The sequence below is a fragment of the Euleptes europaea genome, chromosome 4 (genome assembly GCF_029931775.1).
Source record: "Euleptes europaea isolate rEulEur1 chromosome 4, rEulEur1.hap1, whole genome shotgun sequence".
NCBI classification, from domain to species: Eukaryota; Metazoa; Chordata; class Lepidosauria; order Squamata; family Sphaerodactylidae; genus Euleptes; species Euleptes europaea.
Window position 1 is genome coordinate 11,547,434 of NC_079315.1, and position 24,337 is coordinate 11,571,770.

The 24,337-nt window shown below is 50.7% G+C and overlaps 1 protein-coding gene across 7 annotated transcripts in view; it reads left to right on the forward strand.

Moving 5' to 3' along the window:
* The window catches only part of ZNF384 (zinc finger protein 384), a 43,605-nt gene extending 39,197 nt beyond the window's left edge, over positions 1 to 4,408 (forward strand). For 5 of the 7 annotated variants that reach the window (XM_056847840.1, XM_056847846.1, XM_056847843.1 and 2 more), the window contains 2 exons: positions 3,083 to 3,241; positions 3,391 to 3,769. In XM_056847840.1, coding sequence (XP_056703818.1) covers positions 3,083 to 3,241; positions 3,391 to 3,726 — 495 coding nt within the window. In that variant the 3' untranslated portion in view covers positions 3,727 to 3,769. Of the gene's footprint in view, positions 1 to 3,082; positions 3,242 to 3,390; positions 3,770 to 4,065 lie in introns of those variants that run through there. The other 2 variants (XM_056847841.1, XM_056847842.1) reach the window with 2 other exon arrangements.
* The last annotated feature ends 19,929 nt before the right edge of the window (positions 4,409 to 24,337 follow it).

A 24,337-nucleotide genomic window follows, 5' to 3' on the forward strand; every position in this document is an offset into this window, starting at 1 on the left:
ATTTTTTTTAGGTGAGAGGAAACATTGAAAGCAAGCAGCACGAATCTGCCTGCATGCTGGCTCAAAGGGTCTGGTTTTCAGATCACTCCGGATACAGGATATCCGGATAAGGGATGCTCAACCTGTATTATTATTTATTTAGAAGAAGAGTTGGTTTTTATATGCCGATTGTCTCTACCACTTAAGGGAGAATCAAACCGGCTTACAATCACCTTCCCTTCCCCTCCCCACAACAGACACTCTGTGAGGTAGGTGCGGCTGAGAGAGCTGTGACTAGCCCAAGGTCACCCAGCTGGCTTCGTGTGTAGGAGCGGGGAAACAAATCCAGTTTTCCAGATCAGACTCCACCCCTCCAAACCACTACTATTAACCACTACACCACGCTGGCTCGCCTAGATTTATATCGCGGCCAAATCCAGGTTGAGAGCGGGTGACGACCGTTAAAGCATAATACATAATAGGCATAATACAATGCATAATAATTCCATTACAGTTTAGAACCAAGTATTTCAGACAATAAAATCAATCAGATCAAATAGGCATTCCATTACTGACACGCAAATCTATGGTGGGCCCGGGGAAAAGCAGTCAGATTCTCCGCAGAGGAAGCAGAAGACTCGTATAAGATGGAAAGAAGGGGAAGGGAGGCCAGCTATGTTGGAAACCGTTGGGGCCCTCAACCATAGGCCCTGCAGAACATCTCGGTCTCGCAGGCCCTGTGGAACTGTGCTAGGTCCCGCAGGACCCCGGTCTCACTGGAGAGAGAGTTCCTCCAGGCCAGGACTGAAAAGGCCCTGGGCCTGGTTGAGGACAGCCAGACACTTTTCGGGCCGGGGACGACCAGCAAGTTGGTGTTTGCCGAGCGCAGTGCTCTCTGGGGGGCATACCAGGGGAGATTGTCCCGCAGGTACAGGGGGGTCCCAGACCAGAGCTGTTGCTCCTGCCTCACTGGCCATCAGGAAGGAGAAGAAATCTGCACAGATTTCGCATGCGGCGAAAATATGAAAACAATAGCAAAGTAATACTGTTATAACAGCTGGGTTTTTGCTTGAGGATTTTAGAGAAGCAAGCAAGCTGTAGGGTGGGTGTTTCTGTGCATCCTGTTGTGCAGAATACATCTGAGACACAGTGTGAGTTTACAGCAGACAGCCAGGGAAGGATGGGAGAAAAGGGGGGGAATGGCTGGAACAGGAAGAGAAATGGATAGAAGGAGAGCTATGGTAAGGGTGTGGGACTGAACTATGGCCCAAGAGTTCAGATGGCGTTTGGCCAGGGATCCCCAATATGGTTCTCATGGGTGCCATGGCCCCCGCCGACACTTTTCCTGGTGCCCGCCAAGTGTTTTTAGAAAGTAGGTTTGGGCTTTTGCCCCGCATGGCTTCTGGGTTGGCCATTGGAAATCTGATTGGCTGTGCAGGTTTTTTAAAAAAGGTTGCTTTGGCAGCAGCTGCCACCACAAAACAAGGAGCTTCACTGTTTGACTGAAGGTACGCCGGGGCTGCCATTTTGTGGCTGGTTCCGCCTCCAGCAGCAGCCATTTTGTGGCAGCCATTTTCGGCTGGGCCCACTGAACTGTGTCAGAATTCCAAAGGAGCCTCCGGCTCAAAAAGGTTGGAGACCCCTGTTTTAGTCAGAGAGTTTTTCATAGGAGACAGCTAGCAGAACATGGGTGGGGGGAGGCTAATACAAGGGCAGGACTCCCTAGAATTCCCTAGAAGGCAAGAATATAAAATAATAACCCACTGGAATATAACGATCTCAGGTGGAAAACTGTGGCACAGTGTGAACGAGATCCTCATGTAAAATTACCAGCTCTTTTTGTGATAGATAATCCACAATTAATAGAGCATGTACAATATTACAACATTACAATAGCATGTAGGAGCCCCGTGGCGCACAGTGGTAAGCTGCAGTACTGCAGTCCAAGCTCTGCTCGCGACCTGAGTTCGATCCCCACCGAAGTCGGTTTCAGGCAGCCGGCTCAAGGTTGACTCAGCCTTCCATCCTTCCGAGGTCGGTAAAACGAGTACCCAGCTTGCTGGGGGTAAAGGGAAGATGACTGGGGAAGGCACTTGCAAACCACCCCGTAAACAAAGTCTGCCTGGTAAACGTTGTGATGTGACGTCACCCCATGGGTCAGGAATGACCCGTTGCTTGCACAGGGGACCTTTACCTTTTTACAATGAAATATCCAGGATAATCCGTAACAGATGATTCACAATTGATATGAACATGTGCGATGGAATATGCAGGATAATATGAGGAGATCCTGGCTAAAAAACATTGTTTCGCTATCCTTCTGATACCTTCTTTGGATGGAGTGAAGACTATAAGACCATGTCCACACTGTTACTCATAGTAACAGTTGCCGCAGAAGTCATAATAACCCTAGATTGAAGAAAAGATATATCCTTGTATCACGATCTTATGGACGTGAAGGTAAAAAGCAATAACGAAAGCATTGCTAACATACCAGGAAATAGACTCGGACCTGAAATCTATGTCTTAACACGCTCAACATGGCCTTGTACAAAATTAGCCCCATGGTCCCTGTAGCTCAGTATTGTCCACAGTGCAGCGAGCGCCTTGTTCTGGCGGCCCTTGAGCCAAGGAATCTAGAGGTTGCTAGCAAAGGCCGCTAGTGCTGAAGGTCATGTGTAGTAGCTGCAAATCCTTCTCTGCTTGGAGCCCGGGGCACAGCAAGGAGGGCTAGAAGATCTTTGGTAGAGAAGCCATGTCTTATTTGCACGGCTTTGGTGCGCGTTACCTTTTGGGCGCCTTTTCTGCCACAGATGATAAATTCTATAAATAGACTCGTGAACCAGATCCTTAATTAAAATCTCACTGCTGTCACTGCCGAGGAGATAGCATAAGACATACGGTTGCGGAGCGCGTTTAAACTTCAGGATGTTAAACCCGCGCCACATTGGGAATCCCGAATGTCTCGGCAAGCCCTTGCAAAATGGAACCGAGGGCTCCAGTGCTTGGTTTTTTAATCCAGAGTTGTACCCAGAAGATCACCCGGAGGCACATCAGCTGTTCTAACTTCCATGCGCTCCTCTTCTCTCCCCCTCTCTTGCAGTCTCACAGACGGCAACACAACAAAGACAAACCGTTCAAGTGCCACAATTGCCACCGTGCGTACACAGATGCCACCTCGCTGGAGGTCCATCTGGCCACCCATACAGTGAAGCACGCCAAGATCTACAACTGCTCCATGTGCAATCGGGCCTACACCTCGGTAAGAGCGGCCCTGCGCCATAGGAGGGGGAGCCCTGAGAAACTGATGTTGCGCCAGAGACGCGGGTCCTTACCGGGTCTCCCCGCCTGGGCGTCTTGGTCCGGCTCTCTGACTTTCCTTTCTTTTTTCCCATCTCTCCTCCGCCGCAGGAGACGTACCTGATGAAGCACATGCGGAAGCACAACATCCCCGATCCCCAGCAGCAGGTGGCCCAGGTGCAGGCGCAGGTGCAGGCCCAGGTGCAAGCGCAGGTGCAAGCGCAGGTGCAAGCTCAAACGCAGGCGTCGCAGCAGCAACAGCAGCAGCAGCACTTCCAGTCACAGGGTGGCGGGGCGGCGGGGGGCCCATCAGGGGACAACCCTCCCAACCCCCCACCCCAGTGTTCCTTTGACCTTTCCCCTTACAAGACTTCCGAGCACCACAAGGACATCTGTCTCACAGTTAGCACCAGCACCATTCAAGTGGAACACCTGTCTAGCTCCTAGAGACCTTGGCCAAAGGGAGTGGAACAATTCTGGCGCAGAGCCTCTGCTTGAGGGCGCGTCCCCTTGTGTGGTGGCCTCTTCCGATGCAACCGCCTCTCTGGCCTCTTCTATTACAGCTTCCCTTTTAGGGGAGGGGAGCGGGTGGGTTAGATCCATTTAGTGCCCTCCCTCTGAGCGACAACCCCCCCAATGCCTCCCCGAGGCACAGAGGGCATGTCTTGAACGGGGGAAGGAAGCTCCCTTCTTGTCGGGGAGGGGGGGAGTCCTTTCCTTCGGCGAGCGTCTTTGGTTTGTCAAAGGAAGGCCTCCCCCCCCCATTTTTTGTCTCCTTTTTTTAAGGTGAAAGCACCCCCGTCTCCCTTCTGGTACCTGATGAGGAACGAGGGGAGGCTAACGGACGGGAGGGACTTCAACATTGGCTGGTTGCTGAGTACCGAGGGCACGCAACAGGGAGACTCCTGAAGGGTGTCGAGTGGAGAAGAGTGGCTCTTTTTCCACCCCCCCTCTCTCCCTTCTTTGTGAGGGGGAGGAGGAATTACCGCTCCAGGGCCACGCACCAGATGTACCCATTGCGCAGAACCACAGGGACAAGGAAATGAGGGATGTTGCCAGGGCTGGAGGTCTGCCTGGACTTGTGTCAGCTTTCTCTACCATTGTGGAGGGCTGTGTTGGGGCTACCGCCCCCCCCCAAAAAAACCCAGCATCCTCTGAAAGGAATTGGAGGTTGAGGGAGGAACTGCAACTCTCGCGCCCCTTTTTGCGGCTTCCGCACCTTCCCAATATGGCAAAGTCCAAACCAAAAAAAAAAAAGCTGGTGGTAATGAGTGCCAAAACAAACGTGGTCCCCTCTCTTTCTCTCCCAGAGAGAGGGGCAGAAGCGGTGGTCCTCCCATCTTCTTCCCCCAAAAAATACTACAGGCTGCTACCCCTCCCCCTTGGCGGCTGAAAGGAGATCGTTTTGTGGAAACCGGCGGGAAAGGAACTGTTGAGCCGCTCCTCGCCTCGCGGCACGTTGTCCAGACGCTTCCTTCGTTTTCCACATTGCCAAGGCAGATGTGACTCGCAAGGGGGCTGCAGTGGTCCCCTTGGACAGCAGGAGACCGAGGAACCCTCTGGAGGGGGGATGCTGGCGGAAGGCAGATGGCGGAAGAGATCCTCCCCCAGCCCGCACAGAGACCAATGACAAGGGGGGGAATACTAAAAAGAAACAAAAAGACTTGAGCCCCCAATCCCCATTGAATTGATCTATATCTATAGATATATATATATATAGATATCTATTCACACCCCTACCCTACCCAGCCTGCTCTGTTCCTTGCTGTAACTGTTTCTATCTGTGTTTATAAAACGCATTATCCTTGGAATTTTTTAAAAAATATTCGATCCTTCATTTTTAAAGCCCCCCCATCCCGCGTTTGCTGTTTTCATCAAGTTATGTCCCATATTTTGGATTTTTTTTTGCTCTCTTTCCCTCCCTCACCTGCCCCCCATTTTTAATATTGTGGTTCCCTATGCCATCATTTCAATATTCAGCATCTCACTTGGATGACAGAGGGCAGAAAACGAGACAGGAAAACAAATCCAATTGAGTTTTAAGGCAAGTAAAAAAAAAAAAAATCCCTAATGAGCATACCAATGCTGGGGGGGAGGGCGGTGTTTAATATTGGTGCATCAAAATAAATGGGTTCCAATATATACATATATATTTTTCCCTGTGTGTATGGTATTTGCAGTAGTTGGCAGAAGCTGTGTGTACTCAATGCAAGAGGGGTGAGAGTCGTGGGTGGCGTGTTCTTTTCCACTCTCCATCCATTGGAGAGCCAGCCCTGCGAGGGTATCATGGTCCACCTTCTATGCATACGGCTGGCCCTGTTGCCAAAATCAACAACTGTGCAAAGACAAGTTCCATAAGCAATTGAAAGCCTGCTTTAGGCCAGATTGAGACTCGTCGTCCCTTATCCCTAGCATCCTTCCTCCCCCAGCATCTCCTACCATCCACACTTCTGTGCGTGTGTAAAGTGCCGTCAAGTTGCAGCTCACCTGTGGCAACCCTGGCAATGGTTTTTCAAGGCAAGTGAGAAGCAGAGGTGGTTTGCCTTCCTCTAGGGTTGTGCATATTGATAATTCCGAACAGAAAATAAACCCGAAATTAGCTGTTTCGGCCATATTTGGGCTTTGGTTTTACCAAATGCCAAAACTTGAGGATCTTCCCAAAGCTGAATAGGGGATTCCTATTATTCGGCTTTTTCAGGTTCGGGTGTTCGCTGTTGCTTGGATACACGATTGTGTGCTTTCTCCCATTTCTCTCTTTTTTTTTTACTGTTTTTGTTAGGGCCCCATAGGTGGAGCCTTTTTGAGGCCGGGGTTGTGTAATTGGAGCCAAGTTGGTCTGACCAACTGAAAACGAGCTGATCGGCACTTTAAAAGACGGGGTTCAACTCACCCAGTCCCATCCAGAGGGATATACTCTCCAACTAAAAAACGCCAGCTTCTTCAGCTGCTCATTGGTAACTCGCGCGGATGAGCAGTCTCCTTCACAAGAGCTGCCTTGGCCATGACTTCAACTGGCTCCAATATCACCCACCCTGAAAACCTGCTGTCAAACTGAAGGTTGCCCCGACTAGAGGCTTCGTTTCCCCGCACCGTGACCATCTCTTGAAATCAGATTTTTGATGACCGTAATAAAGGACTGTTCACAGGATGTCACTTGCCACCAAAAGAAATGTTTTCCGTGCCTTATTTTTCTTGCGTTTAAGCCATTTTCTTCTGGAAGCTAATTTGCATGGACATCATGCTATGAGTCCCAGATAGGGAGCCTCCAGACTTTGAGGCGCCAGCCTGGCAATTGGCTCTTTCCGCCAGTCTTCGGCAACGCTGAACTTCTAAACCTGAAAATCAATGGACAACTCGGCTCGCAAATGCCTAAAGGATGGGGGTGACCCCTTTGTGGGCCCATAAAATGCCCCCGTCCCAAAGTTCACCAAACTTCGATGACCATCTAAGGAGAGTCCCTTACAGCCACACTGCAAATTTGGGGACTCTACCTCCAAAAATGCCCCCACAGAAGCTTCGAAAAAAATCCCCATAGACTACAATGGACCAGAATTTTTTGGGGAAAACCAGGAAATAAGCCGAATACCAACATTTACCAGTATGGGTATTTGACTTATTCCGGGTTTACCAAAAAAAACTGGGCAAAATAAAGCCAAACTCAAAATTTACTGGGTTTTTTTTTTTGCACAACCCTACTTTCTTCTGCATAGTCTACCTTGCTGGTCTCCCGTCCAAGTACCGACCCTGCTTAGCTTCCAAGATCTGACGAGATCAGGATATACTATACCATGCTGCCTTCCCTCCCCAGCCACACATAGCTCCACTTAAACTAACCAGGTGCTTAAATAGCTCAAGATAGCCGTTTAACTATGGGGTGGAGGGGTGAATTTTGAGTGTGTTTGTGTGCGTGCTGACTGACAGGCGCAAGCGTGGATCTTACGAAGTGTCCCTGCCCTTCTGCTGGACTTGTGCGCTTCCCTTCATCTTTCGGGCGTGAATTGCCTGGCCTTGAGGCAGCTTTGTGTCTGTTCTCATCGTCACGAGCATTTGGGAGTTGTGAGAATTACCCCGCCCCCTTTCTTTTCCCCGTATGATTGGGAAAGGCTGGCTTGCCAAGATTTTGCAGAGGAGTTCCAGTTGTTTTCCAGGAATGTCCATTCACCGTTTGGCACGTGACTCATCTGTTGCCAACTCCTCCCCGTTTGGGCGTGCCTGGCAGCAGATGTTCAGGGCCGGGAGAATCAGCTGTTCTGCTGAGCCAGAGCGGCAGAGGGTCACTCCTTCATCTCAGAGGACAGAGTAAGGGCTTGGTGAGCTGTGGAAAGTGCAATCGCGAATGGCCTTTCCCTGACAGGGCAGCGGAAGCTCTCCAGTTGCATACAGAGGAGGCGTTGGATCCCGTGGATCTGTTCCACCACCAGAGGTGCTTTCCTCCAGCTTGTCAAGGGCAGACTCCTTGCACCAGCAGAAGGCCAACCAGATGACTACCGTCATCTCGTTTGTGGGCTTCCTAGAGGCGCCTGATTGGCCGCTGTGGGGACAGACTGCTGGACTTGATGGGCCTTGGTCTGAGCCAGCAGGGCTTTTTTAATGTTTTTGTGACTCTGACACTAGGTGAATCTGAGTCTCAGATATAGCGTGGGTGGGAAAAGCTCGTTCCGTCTCTTATGATACCAGAACGCGGGGTCATCTGCTGAAGCTAGCGTGTGAGAGATTCAAAACAGTCAAAAGGAAGTATTTCTTCACACAACACAGTTAAATTGTGGAACTCCCTGCCCCAGGATGTGGTGATGGCTGCCAACTTGGAAGGCTTGAAGAGGGGAGTGGACATGTTCATGGAGGAGAGGGCTATCCATTGCTACTAGTCAAAATGGCCACTAGTCATGATGCATGCCTGTTCTCTCTAGGATCAGAGGAGCATGCTTATTATATTAGGTGCCGTGGAACACAGGCAGGACAATGCTGCTGCAGTCGTCTTGTTTGTGGGCTTCCTAGAGGCACCTGGTCGACCCCTGTGTGAACAGACTGCTGGACTTGATGGGCCTTGATCTGATCCAGCAGGGCTTTTCTCATGTTCTTATGACTTTTCTGAAAGTGGGGTATGAGAGAACCATTGGTGGATGTGAGGACATGTTCACCCCTCCCTTATGATACAGCCCTGGGTCAAACAGATTTCTGAATCTACTATAGAGGAGCAGGGGGGACTGCATGTGTGTCTCATCAGTGAGTCTCTTGCTGATTTTGGAGATTTGAAGGAGGTATCAGCTCTTGTACCGCTCCTAGCAGCTACCAAGTAAAAAAAAGTGTTCACATTGCCTTGGGGATGGTCATCCCTGCATGAGGGAATGGAACACAGGCAGGATCATGCTGCTGCAGTCATCTTCAACAGTAGTGTCCAGATCACGTGAAGTGATGGTATCACTTTGCTCTGGTTAGACCTCACCTAGAGTATTGTGTTCAATTTTGGGACCACAATTTAAGAAAGATGTAGACAAGCCTGAACGTGTCCAGAGGAGGGCAACAAAGATGGTGAGGGGTCTGGAGACCAAGTTCTATGAGGAAAGGTTGAAGGAGATAGGTATGTTTAGCCTGAAGAGGAGAAGACTGAGAGGGGACATGATAACCATCTTCAAGTACTTGAAGGGCAGTCATATAGAGGAGGGTGCCGAGTTGTTTTCTGTTGCCCCAGAAGGTTGGACTGAAATTAAATCAGAGTTTTCGTCTGGACATTAGGAAGAATTTTCTAACAGAGCGGTTCCTCAGTGGAACAGACTTCTTCGGGAGGTGGTAAGCGCTCCTTCCCTGGAGGTTTTTAAGAAGAGGCTAGATGGTCATCTGTCAGCGATGCTGATCCTATGATCTTAGGCAGCTCATGAGAGGGAGGGCATCTTGGCCATCTTCTGGGCATGGAGTAGGGGTCACTGGGGGTGTGGGGAGGAGGTAGTTTTGAAATTCCTGCATTGTGCAGGGGGTTGGACTAGATGACCCTGGTGGTCCCTTCCAACTCTATGATTCTATGACGCTCAGTATCATAAGCACAGGGAGCCTTTTGAGGCTTTCTCAGTAATGGTGAATTTGCTGTCACAAGCAGATGCGCCCTTGCTCTTGTGCCAGGGCTGTTGTGTGGCTGAGAATGTTGTGCTCCAAGTGTCGAGGTAACAGGATCTTCAATCTGGTGCGAGAACCGCACCCTCTTTGAGATGCTAACAAATTGGCGAGCCCTCCACAGTCCCAAACATTGAAGCCTGGCTGGGGTTCTGAGTCGCGTCCGCCTTGCACGGGCGTCGAAATGCGTTAGCTGCTGTTGGAACGCTGCAGCCCATCAGTCCCGAGTGTATATGGACTGTGAAGATAGTTTACCTGTGTGAGAAAAGCTTTCCTTAGCCACCACTCCGCCCTCCTCCTCCTAAATCTTTCAAAGATCCCTCTACACACTCATGCACATTATCTCTGAGCTATGCCAGACAGGGGAGATGGATTGTGGGATCTGGAGGTAAGAGAACACCAGATTTCTTTATGCGGCGTATAAAGCACTGCTCCCCAGGTACGGGGTTAAGGTAGCGAACAAATGTGAGCCACAACAAGAAATGTCAAACATTTAAGGCACTGGGTGATTTTAGTGTGTTACTGGTAATTTTTTCTCCATCTTCAGTGAAAAAGAAGCATGCCAGCAGAATTTAGGTTGCTGCGTATTAAGCAGACAATTTCCTGTTTGCTCATGCCTTTTAAAATTTACCACGTCAGTTCAGGCCGGTTAATTTCAGCTGCTCTACAAACTTGCTGCATTTTGCGGGGGGCGGGGGGGAGGAGAAGAAAGGGTATTTTTAATTTCCAGCCGTAATATTGCATTAAACCTTTTTTGTATTTAATTTCATTACTTTTTTAAAAAAAGAATAAACTCCAAGAGCCCTCTTAACTCTCATGGAACTGGGGTTATGTGTGAATTTTCTTGAACCGTTAAGCTGGACTAGGGAGGCCAAGCGACTCATCCACTCAGTCAGCACTTTCCGAAAGTAGGAAAAACATTGATGCCACAATCATGCTCTTAGGCTTCCTGCTTGTAGAAGGTCAGACATCTGACTAAGTTCAATCTTGGTTTCATATTTCTCTTAAAGGTAACTGTCCCCTGTGCAAGCACCAGGTCATTCCTGACCCATGGGGTGACGTCACATCCCGACGTTTACTAGGCAGACTTTATTTACAGGGTGGTTTGCCATTGCCTTCCCCAGTCATCTTCCCTTTACCCCCAGCAAGCTGGGGACTCAGTTTACCGACCTCAGAAGGATGGAAGGCGGAGTCAACCTTGAGCCAGCTACCTGAAACTGACTTCCGTCGGGATCGAACTCAGGCCGTGAGTAGAGCTTGGACTGCAGTACTGCAGCTTACCACTCTGCACCATGGGGCTCCTAGTCGTCTTTCTCTTAGGGTCCTTGATAACAAAGGTTGGGGCAGCAATGGGCCATGTCTGTGTCTTGAGTTATTTTCTCTTTATCTTGAAAGTTTTGCATCTTCCACCCCTTGGCGTTTCCATTCCAGGGGGACTTCTCGTTGCGCTTTCCTGAGGAATGCTCTGTTTTTGCGCATGCTGCACGTGACTTAAGAGTTCTTTGCCTAAACCATCCAAGAAAAGCTTGATTTATATGATGTATAAACTATGAAAACCAGCATAATTCTGCAATTTGACTGTGTTAACATTTGTTCAGGATTTGTTAACTCAAGGGTGGGGCAAAAAGACCTGCAGAGCCCTGCTGGTTCCTTTGTTTTGTCTTACCCTTGGAACTATTCAGCTTCCAAGATTTCAGCAAGCCCAGTCCTTGAATTTTGAAGCACCTCTTCACAGCTATAAGGGGTAGAATCTGGGTCTTGTTTGAGTTAAAAGCGAAGCTTTTCAGGAAGGTGAAATGTGCTTGCAGTACTCCATTTAACATCCCCCCCCTCCCCGGGTTCCTATTAAACGGGAAGTATTCTGGTTGATCGTGAAAACAGCCCTAGAAATGCGTGTGGTGACTGAGCAGCTAACCCGAATCGTGTTCTTTGCATGGCAGGTGGAAATAAGCCACGTTCTTCTCCATTCTCCTTCCCTGCGGGCCAACCCTGTTTTCATACCTGCCGCAAGGAAGTAGTGACCTTTCATGGACATAGAATCATAGAGTTGGAAGGGGCCATACAGGCCATCTAGTCCAACCCCCTGCTTAATGCAGGATCAGCCTAGAGCATCCTTGACAAGTGTTTGTACAGCCTCTGCTTAAAGACTGCCAGGCCATTTATGCAGGGTCAATTTTGATGCTCACTCAAATCTCTTTTTAAAAATGCGACTTTAAAAAGGCCTATTCACGGTCCCGACGCAAAAGGAGAAATTCTACCACCCCACTCGCCTGCTCCTTTGTTCCTGTTTGCATAGCCATTAGCATATGCATAGCTAATGCGCCCCTGTTGTTTTGCATGGTTCCTTGAGGGGGATTCTTCGTGGCAAACACCAAAGGTTGCGTTAAATGGGCTCTTTAGTAATGCGAAGCCGGTATTTAAACCCATGATTGTGAGTCCTATCCTCTGCTGCCAACAGGAACAGCTCCCTGCCCTCCTCTAAGTGACAGCCCTTCAGATACTTAAAAAGAGCGATCCTGCCCCCCCCCCCGCCGTCTCAACCTCTTCTTCTCCAGACTAAACATTCCCAACACCCTCAGCTTTTCCTCATATTGGCTCATGTTTGACTGCTTTCAGTGCAAAAGAAAAATCAGACATCCCCACCCAAAGCAAGGGGCACTACCTTGACAAAGGCGTACATTTTTGGGACCCTGAAGCTTGACCTGTTATGGGGGCCCCTTCGCAACCAGCAACGAGGTCAGGGTAACCGCTGTTACCTTCTTCAATGGGGTTGTTCTCTGGCAGATGTAGTGGTTCATTCTCTGATAGGTAGAAGGTCATCAGAAGGGGGCTCATTAGGATAAAGAGGTGAAATTTTGATTTTTGGTGTTAAGTTGCACCAGCGAGATGAGTGCAGCCTGAGTTGGGAATTCAGACGTCTTTTTATGGTTCCGATTGCTCTGGCCTAAGGGCTGAGCTATGGAACTATGAAGCCGTGCACCAACGAAGGATTCGAGGATCCAGCTGCCAAAATGTAGGCTATGAACAGATTCTGGCGAGCTCGGTGAGCCCATACAGCTGGGGTTCGGGTGCTGCAAGCCCCCGAGAAAAATTTGAAATTTGACCAATTACAGGGACACTTTGAGGCCATATGAAATGGGCATTAGAGCATATTCTAAGGTCAATATTAGGTATTTCAACCCATTGGCTTATGATTCTATCACTAAAATAGCCTTATTTTAATAATAAATACTTTAAAAACTCCATCACTCATTAAAAAAAAAAGTTGCTTTAGGGGCCGCGAAGCTTAAGCTTTATTAAATAGTCCACCACAGCACAAAGGTGATTTAAACTTTGGCCCGAGGGCTGCTGTAGATTTGCCTCCAGAAGCCGGAGTCACGATAGTCAACACAGGGAAAGCTACCGAAAGAATAAAATAAGTAATTTGAGTTCTGCAGACGGCACTGCCCACCCCTTTCCGAGCAAAGACAGATCTGGGCTGAAAGGTCGCACAGAACGCCAGAAATAATTGAAACCTCCCATTTCTGCCTCTGATCAAGAGAAATTCAAGTTGGCAGCTGTAGCAGTAACACCTTTATTAGGGCTAACTGCAATTCACAGAGTAGGGAGCTAGCTCAAGTTTAGGGGCTCGGGATGCAGGGGCTGAACAGGGAAGATGTTAACTGGTACAGGGCGTGGCAGATGCCCCTCTGTAATATTAAACAGACTTCAGGTGGTTTTTTTTGAGCAGCTCTTTGCAGACTAATTAGTTTGCCGTCCTTCCGTCTACGCATATTCCTTTCCATGGGCTTAGACTGGAGTAACTCCGCGTAGGATTGTACTGTCCTCACGCTGCTTACAAAAATTCCCATTGCAAATTTGCCGACGTTTATAGATGCAAAGGCCGGTGCTCTGTTTTCTTTTTGAATTATTCTTATTTATGCTCTCACAAAACAGAAAACATTTACAGGGAAAACAATGCAGTAGATCTATATGCGCAACATCAAGTATTGTGTTGACACAACTTTAGATGATGGTTTTTAATGATGGGGGATTTTTGACTGATCACGAGATCCAAAAACTGCACGTCCTCAAGCTGTTGCTCTTCCCCATTTGGGCCCAAGCGTGCAGCCTAATTTCTAGGATGCCTGACTGGGAGAGGGGACAGAAACGTTCCTCCTGAAATTAGATTATTTTCCCTACCGAAAAAAAGTGGGCTGGCTGCTTCTTGTGTTTGTCACCTCTGAATTATAGCCCCCTGAATGTTGTTATGGCAACCTGCTACAGATGCTTTCCTCTGAAGGCACTCCGCGGAGGCAGCGGATGGGGGGTCAGGAGAAGGGATTGGTAAAGGGAATAAAGGGTTCTTAGATCTCTGGCGCACAGCCCACCCACATACGGACAGACAACTGCAGAGAGCAGAAACAAAACAATTCGAGAAGAGAAAAGACAGCGGGCCGGGAAAGGGGGGCGAAATAAATTGGGGGTGAGCTGGATCAGAAATAATTGCATTAGGATCAGGCCACGTAACCACCTTGTTCTTCTCACAGTAAAACCTTTTTAACCGAGGTCAGCCCCGTAGCTTTTGAGTTTCTTTGGAGTTTGTTCAGGGATGCCAAAAACCAGGTATTCACCACGGTTGCCTCAAAATCTGTCCCTGCCGACTAATTCTGCAAGAAGCCAGTGGAATCATAGAGTTGGAAGGGACCACCAGGGTCTACCACCAGGGTCCACCAGAGAGCCAGCGTGGTGTGGTTAAGAGCGGTGGTTTGGAGCAATGAACCCTGATCTGGAGAACCGGGTTCGATTCCCCACTCCTCCACATGAGCGGTGGAGGCTAATCTGGTGAACTGGCTTTGTTTCCCCACTCCTGCACATGAAGCCAGCTGGGTGACGTTGGGCTAGTCACAGCTCTCTTAGAGCTCTCTCAGCCCCACCTACCTCACAGGGTGTGTGTTGTGGGGAGGGGGAGGGAAGGTGATTGTAAGCCGGTTTGAGTCTCCCTTAAGTGGTAGAGAAAGTCGGCATATAAAAACCAACTCTTCTTCATCATCTAGTCCAGCCCCCAGCACAATGCAGGAAATTCACAACTACCTCCCCCCCACACCCCTAGTGACCCTTGCTCCGTGCCCAGAAGATGGCCAAGATGCCCTCCCAGATGAATCAGATGAAAGGCCGTGCTGATCGAGCATCCAGTTTTTGACAGCAGCTAAGCAGATTGTGAGAGATCCCCTCTCTCTGAGTTTACTTCTCCAAATCAAATGTTCAGACGTTGATACAGAAACAAAGGATTTATTGAAGACATCAGGAGATGAGACAGGCACAGGTAGAAAGTTGCAAGTGAGGCGCTTATCGGGGTTACAGAATATATTGACTCCAGGGCACTGGGGCACTGGGGTTCACACTTATTGTTATGGGAAGTTACAAGCTTGGCATAATACAAAACATCAAACGAGTCCCAGGAAGTCTGCTGGAGCTATCACACTTCCAAGGCCGCATCGGCCTGAGGGAGTACTGACAGGAAGAACAGCGGGGGGGAGATACTTGGGGCAATCAGGTCAGGCGCCTGGGACCAGAAAGTGTGAACTGCTTTTATGAGTTCACAGATAACAAAGCAGGTGAAGGAAAGCAGAGACACAGAGACCCTCACATTCTGCCCCCCTTAAGGCCCCCCTCCCGCGGCCTCGAGAGGATGAGGCTTATCGGGATAAGCGAGGTGGAATTCTCGAACTAAGCGAGGGGCCGCCATGTGGGGCGCGGCCACCCACTCGTCGTGTGCGGACCCAAGGTTTTTCCAACGAACAAAGTACAACAGTTTTCCTTTCTTCCATTTGGAATCTAAAACCTTGGATACTTCCAAATGGGTATCCCCTCCCACCACGGTAGGAATCTCTGGTTCGGGAGGGGGGTGGAACTGAGGAGCTGCCACATAGGGTTTGAGGAGGCTTATATGAAAGACTGGATGGACTCCCTTGAGGGTCTTTGGGAGTTCTAGTTCCACGGTAACCTCGTTGATCACCCTGGTAATGGAGAAAGGTCCCACATAACGGTCACTAAGCTTTTTGCAGGGACGAAGAGAGCGGAGGTTTTTGGTGGACAGATAAACTTGCTCCCCCACCTTAAGCTCCCATCCCGGAGACCGGTGTTTGTCTGCCTGTTCCTTGTACTTGCTTTTAGCCCTCTCAAGGTTTTTGAGCAGCCACGGCCAGGTAGACTTAACTACCTGTATCCACTCCTGAAGTTCGGGAGTGGACTGGAGATCTGGCGTGACGGGGGCGGAACCGAAAGGACCGAATTCCGTCCCGTATACTACTTGGAAGGGACTAAAGCCGGTAGAGGAATGGGGCGCATTGTTGTATGCATATTCGGCAAATGGCAGCAGGTCGACCCAGTCGTCTTGGTGGAAATTCACGTAGCAACGCAAATAACATTCTACCACCGCGTTTACACGTTCAGTTTGACCATCAGTTTGGGGGTGATAGGCGGAAGAGAGGCCCTGTTCCTCAACCCCCATCAATTTTAGGAAAGCTCGCCAAAATTTGGCCACAAACTGGACCCCCCGGTCGGAGAGGACCTTCCTCGGGATCGAGTGTAGCCTGAGGACGTGTGTGACAAACAGTTTGGCCAAGCCCTGAGCTGAAGGAAGACCCGCACACGGAACGAAATGAACCTGTTTGGAAAAAAGGTCCGTGATTACCCAGAGAACCGTCTTTCCCCGACTGGGAGGTAGGTCGGTGATAAAATCCATGGCTATGACTTCCCAGGGACGGGAGGGGTTCTCTAGCGGTTTGAGAAGCCCGGGGGGTTTTCCCATCCGTTTTTTAGCTGTGGCGCAGGTGGGGCAGCTGCGCACATACAGCTCCACATCGGACCTCATACTTGGCCACCAGAATTGCCTCCTTACCAGGTGAAGAGTCTTTACGAAGCCAAAATGACCCGCCAACTTGGCACCATGTACAAGTCCTAATACCTCTTTGCGAAGGGAAGATGGGACATATAGTTTTCCCCCTTGTACCCACCAGGTGTTCGTTCGTTCCATGCCCGTGGGGAGGAGATGGTGCTCCTCCTCCTGCAAGGAGGCGTCCCGGAGCCGCTGCTGGAAGGCTTCCGGAATACCCTTGAGCGTAGGGGGGGTCCCCGGTTGATGGGCCTGGGATCGGGTTGTGACGGCTAAGCCCGGGACCTCCCCTCGCTGCTCGGGAGTGAACAGGGAGTCGACCGGACGGTCGAAATCGTTGCGATACTGGGGAAGTCGTGACAGAGCATCGGCTAGGGCATTTTCTTTGCCAGGAACATGCTTGAGAGTGAACCGGAATTTGGCGAAAAATTGGGCCCACCGAATTTGTTTGGCGTTGAGCTTTCTAGCTCCCTTGAGAGCCTCAAGATTTTTGTGATCGGTACACACCTCAAATGGCAGTTCGGCCCCTTCCAAGAAGTGTCTCCAAATGGTGAGTGCGTGTTTGACGGCAGCCGCCTCCTTCTCCCAGATGGCCCAGTTGATTTCGGACTGGGAAAACTTTTTGGAGAAGTAGGCGCATGGCCGCAATCGCCCCCCTTCATCCCTTTGCAATAGAGCCCCGCCCATTGCCACGTCGGAGGCATCCACTTGCACCACAAAAGGTTTAGTGCAATCCGGGTGAGCTAAAACTGGTTCGGACGAAAAAAGTAGCTTTAAACGTTCAAAAGCCTGCTGGCAGTGGGGGGACCATTGCAAGCGGGCCGAGGGAAGAGCGGCGCTAGCCCCCTTGTCTTTGGTACGCAACAGGGCAGTGAGGGGGAGCGCTACCTGGGCAAAGTTGGGAATGAAGTTGCGGTAAAAGTTGGCAAACCCCAAAAACTGCTGAAGTTGGCGGCGGGTAGTGAGGGTTTCCCAATCCCGCACCGCCTGGACCTTATCGGGGTCCATCTCCAAACCCTGGTGGGAGATCACGTATCCCAGGAACGTAATAGAAGGTTTGTGGAATTCACACTTAGACACCTTAGCAAATAATTTGTGCTCCCGCAGCCGCTGGAGCACGTCTCGAACCAAACGCACATGTTCTTCCATAGTTTCAGAGTAAATGAGGATGTCATCGAGAAATACCACCACCCCCCGGAACAGCAAATCATGCAAAACCTCATTAATTAATTGCATAAACACACTCGGAGCCCCCGAAAGTCCGAACGGCATGACTAGGTATTCAAACATTCCAAAACAGCTGGAAAAGGCCGTTTTGGGTTCGTCTCCATCTTTAATGCGAATGCGGTGGTAGGCTTCTACCAAGTCCAGTTTGGTGAAGATTCGGCCCTCCTTTAATTGTGCTAGAAGGTCTGGAATAAGAGGGAGGGGGTAAGCGTTAGACTGGGTGACCGCGTTCAGCCTGCGAAAGTCAATACACAGTCTTAGATCTCCCGTCTTTTTCTTCACAAAGAAGGCCGGGGCCGAATAAGGGGCCTTGGAGGGGCGTATGAAACCTCTAGCCAAGTTGACATCCAGATAGTCCCGTAATACTGCTTTTTCACGGGCTCATGGGATAGACCTTCCCTTTAGATAATTTGCCTTCCCCCACAATTTCGATAGCACAGTCCGTCTCTCTGTGGGGAGGCAGTTCGTCACATTCTCTAACATCAAACACATCCGCAAACTGCGAGTATTCAGTAGGCAATTGGGGAGAGACCGAGACTGGGGCGGGGGACCCTACCAGTGCGGCGGCCGGAGTACTGAGCACCCGTTCCTCATCATGTAACCTACAGGGGTCTTCGGGAAACGTGAGCAGCCGCTTAACCCAGTCGATGGAGGGGTTGTGCCCCCGTAGCCAGTTCATCCCTAACACCACCGGGGTTACAATAGGGGCAATAGTAAAATACAAGCGTTCCCAATGCTCCCCCACAGACATAATCACAGCCGCAGTTCTGTGGGTCACCGGGCCCCGTTTAAAATCACTGCCGTCCATTTGGGAAAAGCGGAGGGGTCCCGGAAGCCGCTTGCGCCGGACGCCCAGCTTCTTGGCTACCTCCTCACTAATCATGGTGCGGGCACATCCCGAGTCAACCAAAGCGGGGAATTCTAAATGGGGACCCCCTTTGGGTAGGGATAGGTGAACCCTTACATACACATTGTCCTCTTGGTCGCTTACCATCAGTGGAGCTCCTTGCACAACGACAGGGACGGTCTGCTGCGGAGCCCCCTCTACAGCAGACCGACGGCGTTTTTTGCCGGTTGTTCCCACTCCTCCTCCTCGCTGGAAGAAGGGGACGGGGTGGTGGCGATCGGAGACTCGTCAGAATCAAAAGTGGTACTTATAATCCGGGACCCCGTTGGGCCCATGGAGGTGGAAGCTCCATCCTGGGGGCGCGCCTGGAGAGCGGAGGGTGCGCCGGCGCGTCGGCCCGGTGGTCCGCTTCTGCGGCGGGACTGGTCTTCGGCGGGGGCCTTCTCCGGTTCGGTCTGAACCTGGCGAGGAGGGGTTGGACGGCCCGAGCGAGAGGGGCATTGCGACGCAAAGTGCCCTTTTCCCCCGCAGGTCAGGCAGACACCGGTCTCGAAGCGTTTGCGGCGTTCAGCGGCCGAGGGGCCCCCGCTCCCTCCCGGTCGGAAGTCCCGGCCACGGTCACTCCGGGGTCTCGGGTCCCGTCCGATGCGCTGTTTGGACAACGTTAGGAGTTGCTTACGGTTCTCAATGTCCGCAGCGTGGCGGACCCAGCCTTCCACGTCCGGGGGGTTCCCTTGCATGAAGGCCCAATGTTGGAGGTCCGGGTTGAGACCCTCCCTGAAGCACTGTACCAGAGTGGCCTCACTCCAGTCCAGGATTCGGCTGGCCAGGGACTGGAACTCACTCGCATACTGCGCCACCGACTTGGTCCCTTGGCGCAGTTGCATCAGGGAGGCCTTAGCCCGCTCTCCCAGAGTCGGGTCCTCGAAACGGTTTCGGAGTGCAACCATAAACTCGTCAAGGCTCCGCAGCACGGGTGAGCGGAGCTCGTACTGCAACACCATCCAAGCGGCCGCCTCCCCTTGCAGTAAAGACGCCACGTACTGCACCCGGGACTCCTCGGAGGTAAAGGTCCGGCCTTGTTCCCGCATAAAAATGTCCACTTGGACCAAGAAAAAGGTTAATTGGTCTCCTGAACCGTCATACGTGACTTTCAGGTCCCGACGGGTCGGGAGGCTAGGAGGTGCGGGAGGAGCTGCCGGTACCCCTTCCGGGGGAGTACCGGTGGGTGGTTGCACTTTAAGCGCATCTAAGGCCGCAGCCATCTCACCCATCACGCGCTGCATGGTCTCAATCTGGTCCTGCATAGCTTGGCGGTCCTCCTGCCACTGCCTCCGTTCTTCGTCCATCACGACTTCCCTGCGTGCAGGGTCCCCCTCGAGTCCTGTACTGGGGAAGGCCAGCCGGCGACCCTTTGCCGCAGTCCGGGAGAGAGACCAACCCTTGGGAGAGTCCAGCCAGTTGTTGAGGAAGTCCCGGGGACGTCCGTCCCGGCCTTGGTCGGGGACAGGAGCCCTAGGTGCCTTCGGCTTGGCGCCCTCCTCCTTGGAGTCCGGTTTCTCCGGCACCTCAGGTTTCTCTGGTACATCGGGGTTAGGGGTGGTGTCCTCGTCGGCTGACATTCTGTCCCAAAAGGTACAGCTGCAGTCCGAGAGGCAAGGACTTGCAACTTAATGTGAGAGATCCCCTCTCTCTGAGTTTACTTCTCCAAATCAAATGTTCAGACGTTGATACAGAAACAAAGGATTTATTGAAGACATCAGGAGATGAGACAGGCACAGGTAGAAAGTTGCAAGTGAGGCGCTTATCGGGGTTACAGAATATATTGACTCCAGGGCACTGGGGCACTGGGGTTCACACTTATTGTTATGGGAAGTTACAAGCTTGGCATAATACAAAACATCAAACGAGTCCCAGGAAGTCTGCTGGAGCTATCACACTTCCAAGGCCGCATCGGCCTGAGGGAGTACTGACAGGAAGAACAGCGGGGGGGGGGGGAGATACTTGGGGCAATCAGGTCAGGCGCCTGGGACCAGAAAGTGTGAACTGCTTTTATGAGTTCACAGATAACAAAGCAGGTGAAGGAAAGCAGAGACACAGAGACCCTCACACAGATGCTCCTGGGAAGCACCTGTGCAAGACATGAAGGCTTATACAGCAGCGGCAGTAATAAGGGTAGGTCTGAACATGTGCAGAGTGCTTTTTGCTGACTACTGCATGACCACAACCAGCAGCCATTCCTTAGAAGCAGGGCTCCCCAATCACAGGCGACGGGTTTTCGTGCAGAGGGAGATGGATCAAAGCGCACCAGCCAGAATGGGATTTCTCCTCTTGTCGGCACGTGTCGAGTGCTGGATTTACGTATAAGCTAAACAAGCTATAGCTTAGGGCCCCACTCTCTTGGGGGCCCCCAAAAAATTTAAAGGGAAAAAAAGATGTACATTTCCAAAATATAAGATAAAAGATAACAAAATAAAACCTACATACAGCAACAGTGTTTTGTGTTGTGTAGGCTCCCATGATGTAAGTAAAGGGCCCCGCCTGCTAGCCTACTCCCTAAAATATCACTGGTTCAACAATTACTTTGATAAAATACATATTTTGCTATGTGCAAATGGCTTTAGATACGTGTTCGTTCCATAAATTACCATATAGCATATATTCAACACAAAAAACAGCGACAATTTGTTGTTGACAAAGGACAGCTGGACATATAAAGGGCCCCATTACCTTCAATAGTTTAGGGCCTCATCAAACCTAAATCTGGCCCTGCACGTGTCAGACTTAATCTCTTCTTCGGTCCAAGTTGATTCCTAAATCTTGCACAGTCAAAAAAAAAAAATGCAGCTCTCCACATAAGAACAACAAGAGAGCCCAACTGGATTATACCAAGGATTCCTCTAGTCCAGGATACTGGTCCAACGGGTCAGTCGGACACTGTAGGGAAACCCCACAGGCAGACAGACAACACCTCTGCTGTTCTCACCCTTCAGCAACAGGTATACTGCCTTTCCTCATGGAGGACAGAGGTTAGCTTTCCTAGAGGCAATGGCATCTTTGGAAGGTGAACTCTTTGGTATTATACCCTGCTGAGGCCCCACCCATCCCCATCCCCCCACCCTCCCCTGACTCCACCTTCAAAATCTCCAGTCATCCAGCCAGCTCCCATAGCAGAGCGGAGATTCGAACCGGGGTCCCCCCAGGTTCTAGGCTGCCATGTTAACCGCTACACCACGCTGGGTCTCTTGTAAATATATACTGTTGGTATGATATAGGTGTTGGGTTGGATCCAAATAGCCTTTCTGCTCCTGGGAAAGGGGGGGTCTCCATGGACCACCCAAAAATGCTATGTTGGGCATCAGCGGTGGGGCTTGCATGAATAAAAGCCATGTGGGATGGGGGTTGTAGTAAGGAGAAGAATTGGGCAAGGCTGAGCGATAAAATTGGCTGGATCCAACCCATTTTGTGTTGTGCGCAATCTAGTCTAACTGCCCCTGTGACATAAACCCCTTCCCCCAGACAGCAGATAACAGAAATGTCGCACATTGCTAACCTATCGGCGGATTCTACCTCTGGAAATACTACGTGGCTAACCTGTCCCAATAAACTCAATAAAGGAAGCCACAGCCTTCAATTTGCAAGATCTGAGCAAGGCTGTCAAAGTTAGGACATTTTGGAGGACTTTCATTCATAGGGTCGCCATGAGTCGGAAGCGACTTGATGGCACTTAACACACAACACACAACCTGTCCCAGGCAGGAGCCCCGTGGCACAGAGTGGTAAGCTGCAGTACTGCAGTCCAAGCTCTGCTCACGACCTGAGTTCGATCCGACAGAAGTCGGTTTCAGGTAGCCGGCTCAAGGTTGACTCAGCCTTCCATCCTTCCGAGGTCGGTAAAATGAGGACTCAGCTTGCTGGGGGTAAAGGGAAGACGACTGGGGATGGGGAAGGCACTGGCAAACCACCCCGTAAACAAAGTCTGCCTAGTAAACGTCGGGATGTGACATCACCCCATGGGTCGGGAATGACCCGGTGCTTGCCCAGGGGACCTTTACCTTTAACCTGTCCCAACCTAAAGGGCAGAAACACGGCCAAATGTAAACCCAGTATGCTTTGGTGGGAGCGTTGAGCACAACAGGACTTTAAAAGGCTCAATTCTGTCTGAATTCCACCCAATGAACATCTGTTGCGTGCGCATGCATGTATGTTCTCCCTTTAAAAAGCGATCCAAAGGTTCTCTGCTCTTTAGCTTGTGATCTCCGCCTTCCCTGGAAGGAATTGGTGTTCTGGTGCTAACAGGGATGGTCACATAGCACCATCTGCTGTTTACCACGGAGATGGCACCAACCAATCGGGCAGGAGGACCGTCCCATGGTCCAGCTATGGTGGCTGCTTGCCCTGCGGTCACTTGGGGGAGAGCCTCTTCTCCCATAGCGAAAAAACACAAAAACAGTGGTAGAAACTTAACAACGACGCTCCCGCTGAGGCCTAAACAACTCTGTTGCCTTCCACCAATCCCAGTTATCCTCACTGGCTATGAGCCTGATGCATCTCCCACGCATAGAAGTCCCAGGTCAAGATGTGGCAACAGTGGAAAGGCCAAGGTGGTGTCCATACCCTTTCCCACGCACAAAGAACAAGCAACACTATCAAGGTCCACAGAACCCTGCCTAGCCTAGCTCAGGCCTGCCTGGGCCTAGGGTTACCAACCTCCAGGTGGTGGCTGGAGATCTCCTGGGATTACAACTGATCTCCAGGCGACAGAGATCAGTTCACCTGGAGAAAATGGCCGCTTTGGAAGGTGGCAGCTATGGCTTTATACCCCATTACACCCCATATGGCATTATACTAGGGTTGCCAACCTCCAGGTACTATCTGGAGATCTCCCACTATTACAACTGATCTCCAGCCGATAGAGATCAATTCGCCTGGAGAAAATGGCCGCTTTGGCAATTGGATTCTATGGCATTGAAGTCCCTCACCTCCCCAAGCCCCGCCCTCCGTAGTCTCCGTCCCCAAAATATCCAGGTATTTCCCAACCTGGAGCTGGCAACCCTACCTCTCGGGGACTTTTCTGATGGATGCCCCAACAGTCAGGCAGATCAGTTCCTCTCACACACTACATCCAGAATCAGCCTCATTAACAACCACCGCTTTCTATTGCTGTCCCTCCATGCGGTCTAATGGGGGGGGGGGTAGGATTACCAAATCCAGGTTGGGAAACGCCTGGAGATTTGAGGGTGGAGTAGGGTTGCCAACCTCCAGGTGGTAGCTGGAGATCTCCCATTATTACAACTGATTCCCCAGGCAACAGAGACCAATTCCCCTGGAGAAAATGGCTGCTTTGTTTTGGAAAGTGGACTTTATGGCATTATACCCCACTGAAGCCCGCCCTCCTTAGGCTCCATCTCAAAAATCTCCAGGTATTTTCCAACCTGGAGCTGGCAACCCTAGGGTGGGAGATGGTGAGGACAGGGACCTCAGTGGAGTACAATGTCATAAAGTCCACCCTCCAAACCAGCCATTTTCTCCAGCGGGACTGATCTCTGTCATCTGGAGATCTGTTGTAAATCTGGGAGATCTCCCAGCCCTACCTGGAAGGATCCTCTAGCCAGACAAAGTCTTCATATTTTGGGGTGGGGGCGAGGAGGAGGAGAAGAAGAAGAGTTGGTTTTTATATGCCGACTTTCTCTACCACTTAAGACAGAATCAAACCAGCTTACAATTGCCTTCTCCTTCTCCCAAAAGGCACCCTGTGAGGTAGGTGGGGCTGAGAGAGCTCTTATTAGAACAGTGACTAGCCCAAAGTCATCCAGCTGGCTTCATGTAAAGGGGGGGGGACCAACCCGGTTCACCAGATTAGCGTCCACCTCTCATGTGGAGGAGTGGGGAATCCAACCTGGTTCTCCAGATCAGAGTCCGCCACTCCAGGCCGACATCTTTTATTTTACCCAGGAGTTTGGTTCTGTCCTGCCCAATTCGTGTCTCCTGCTGTTGAGAAA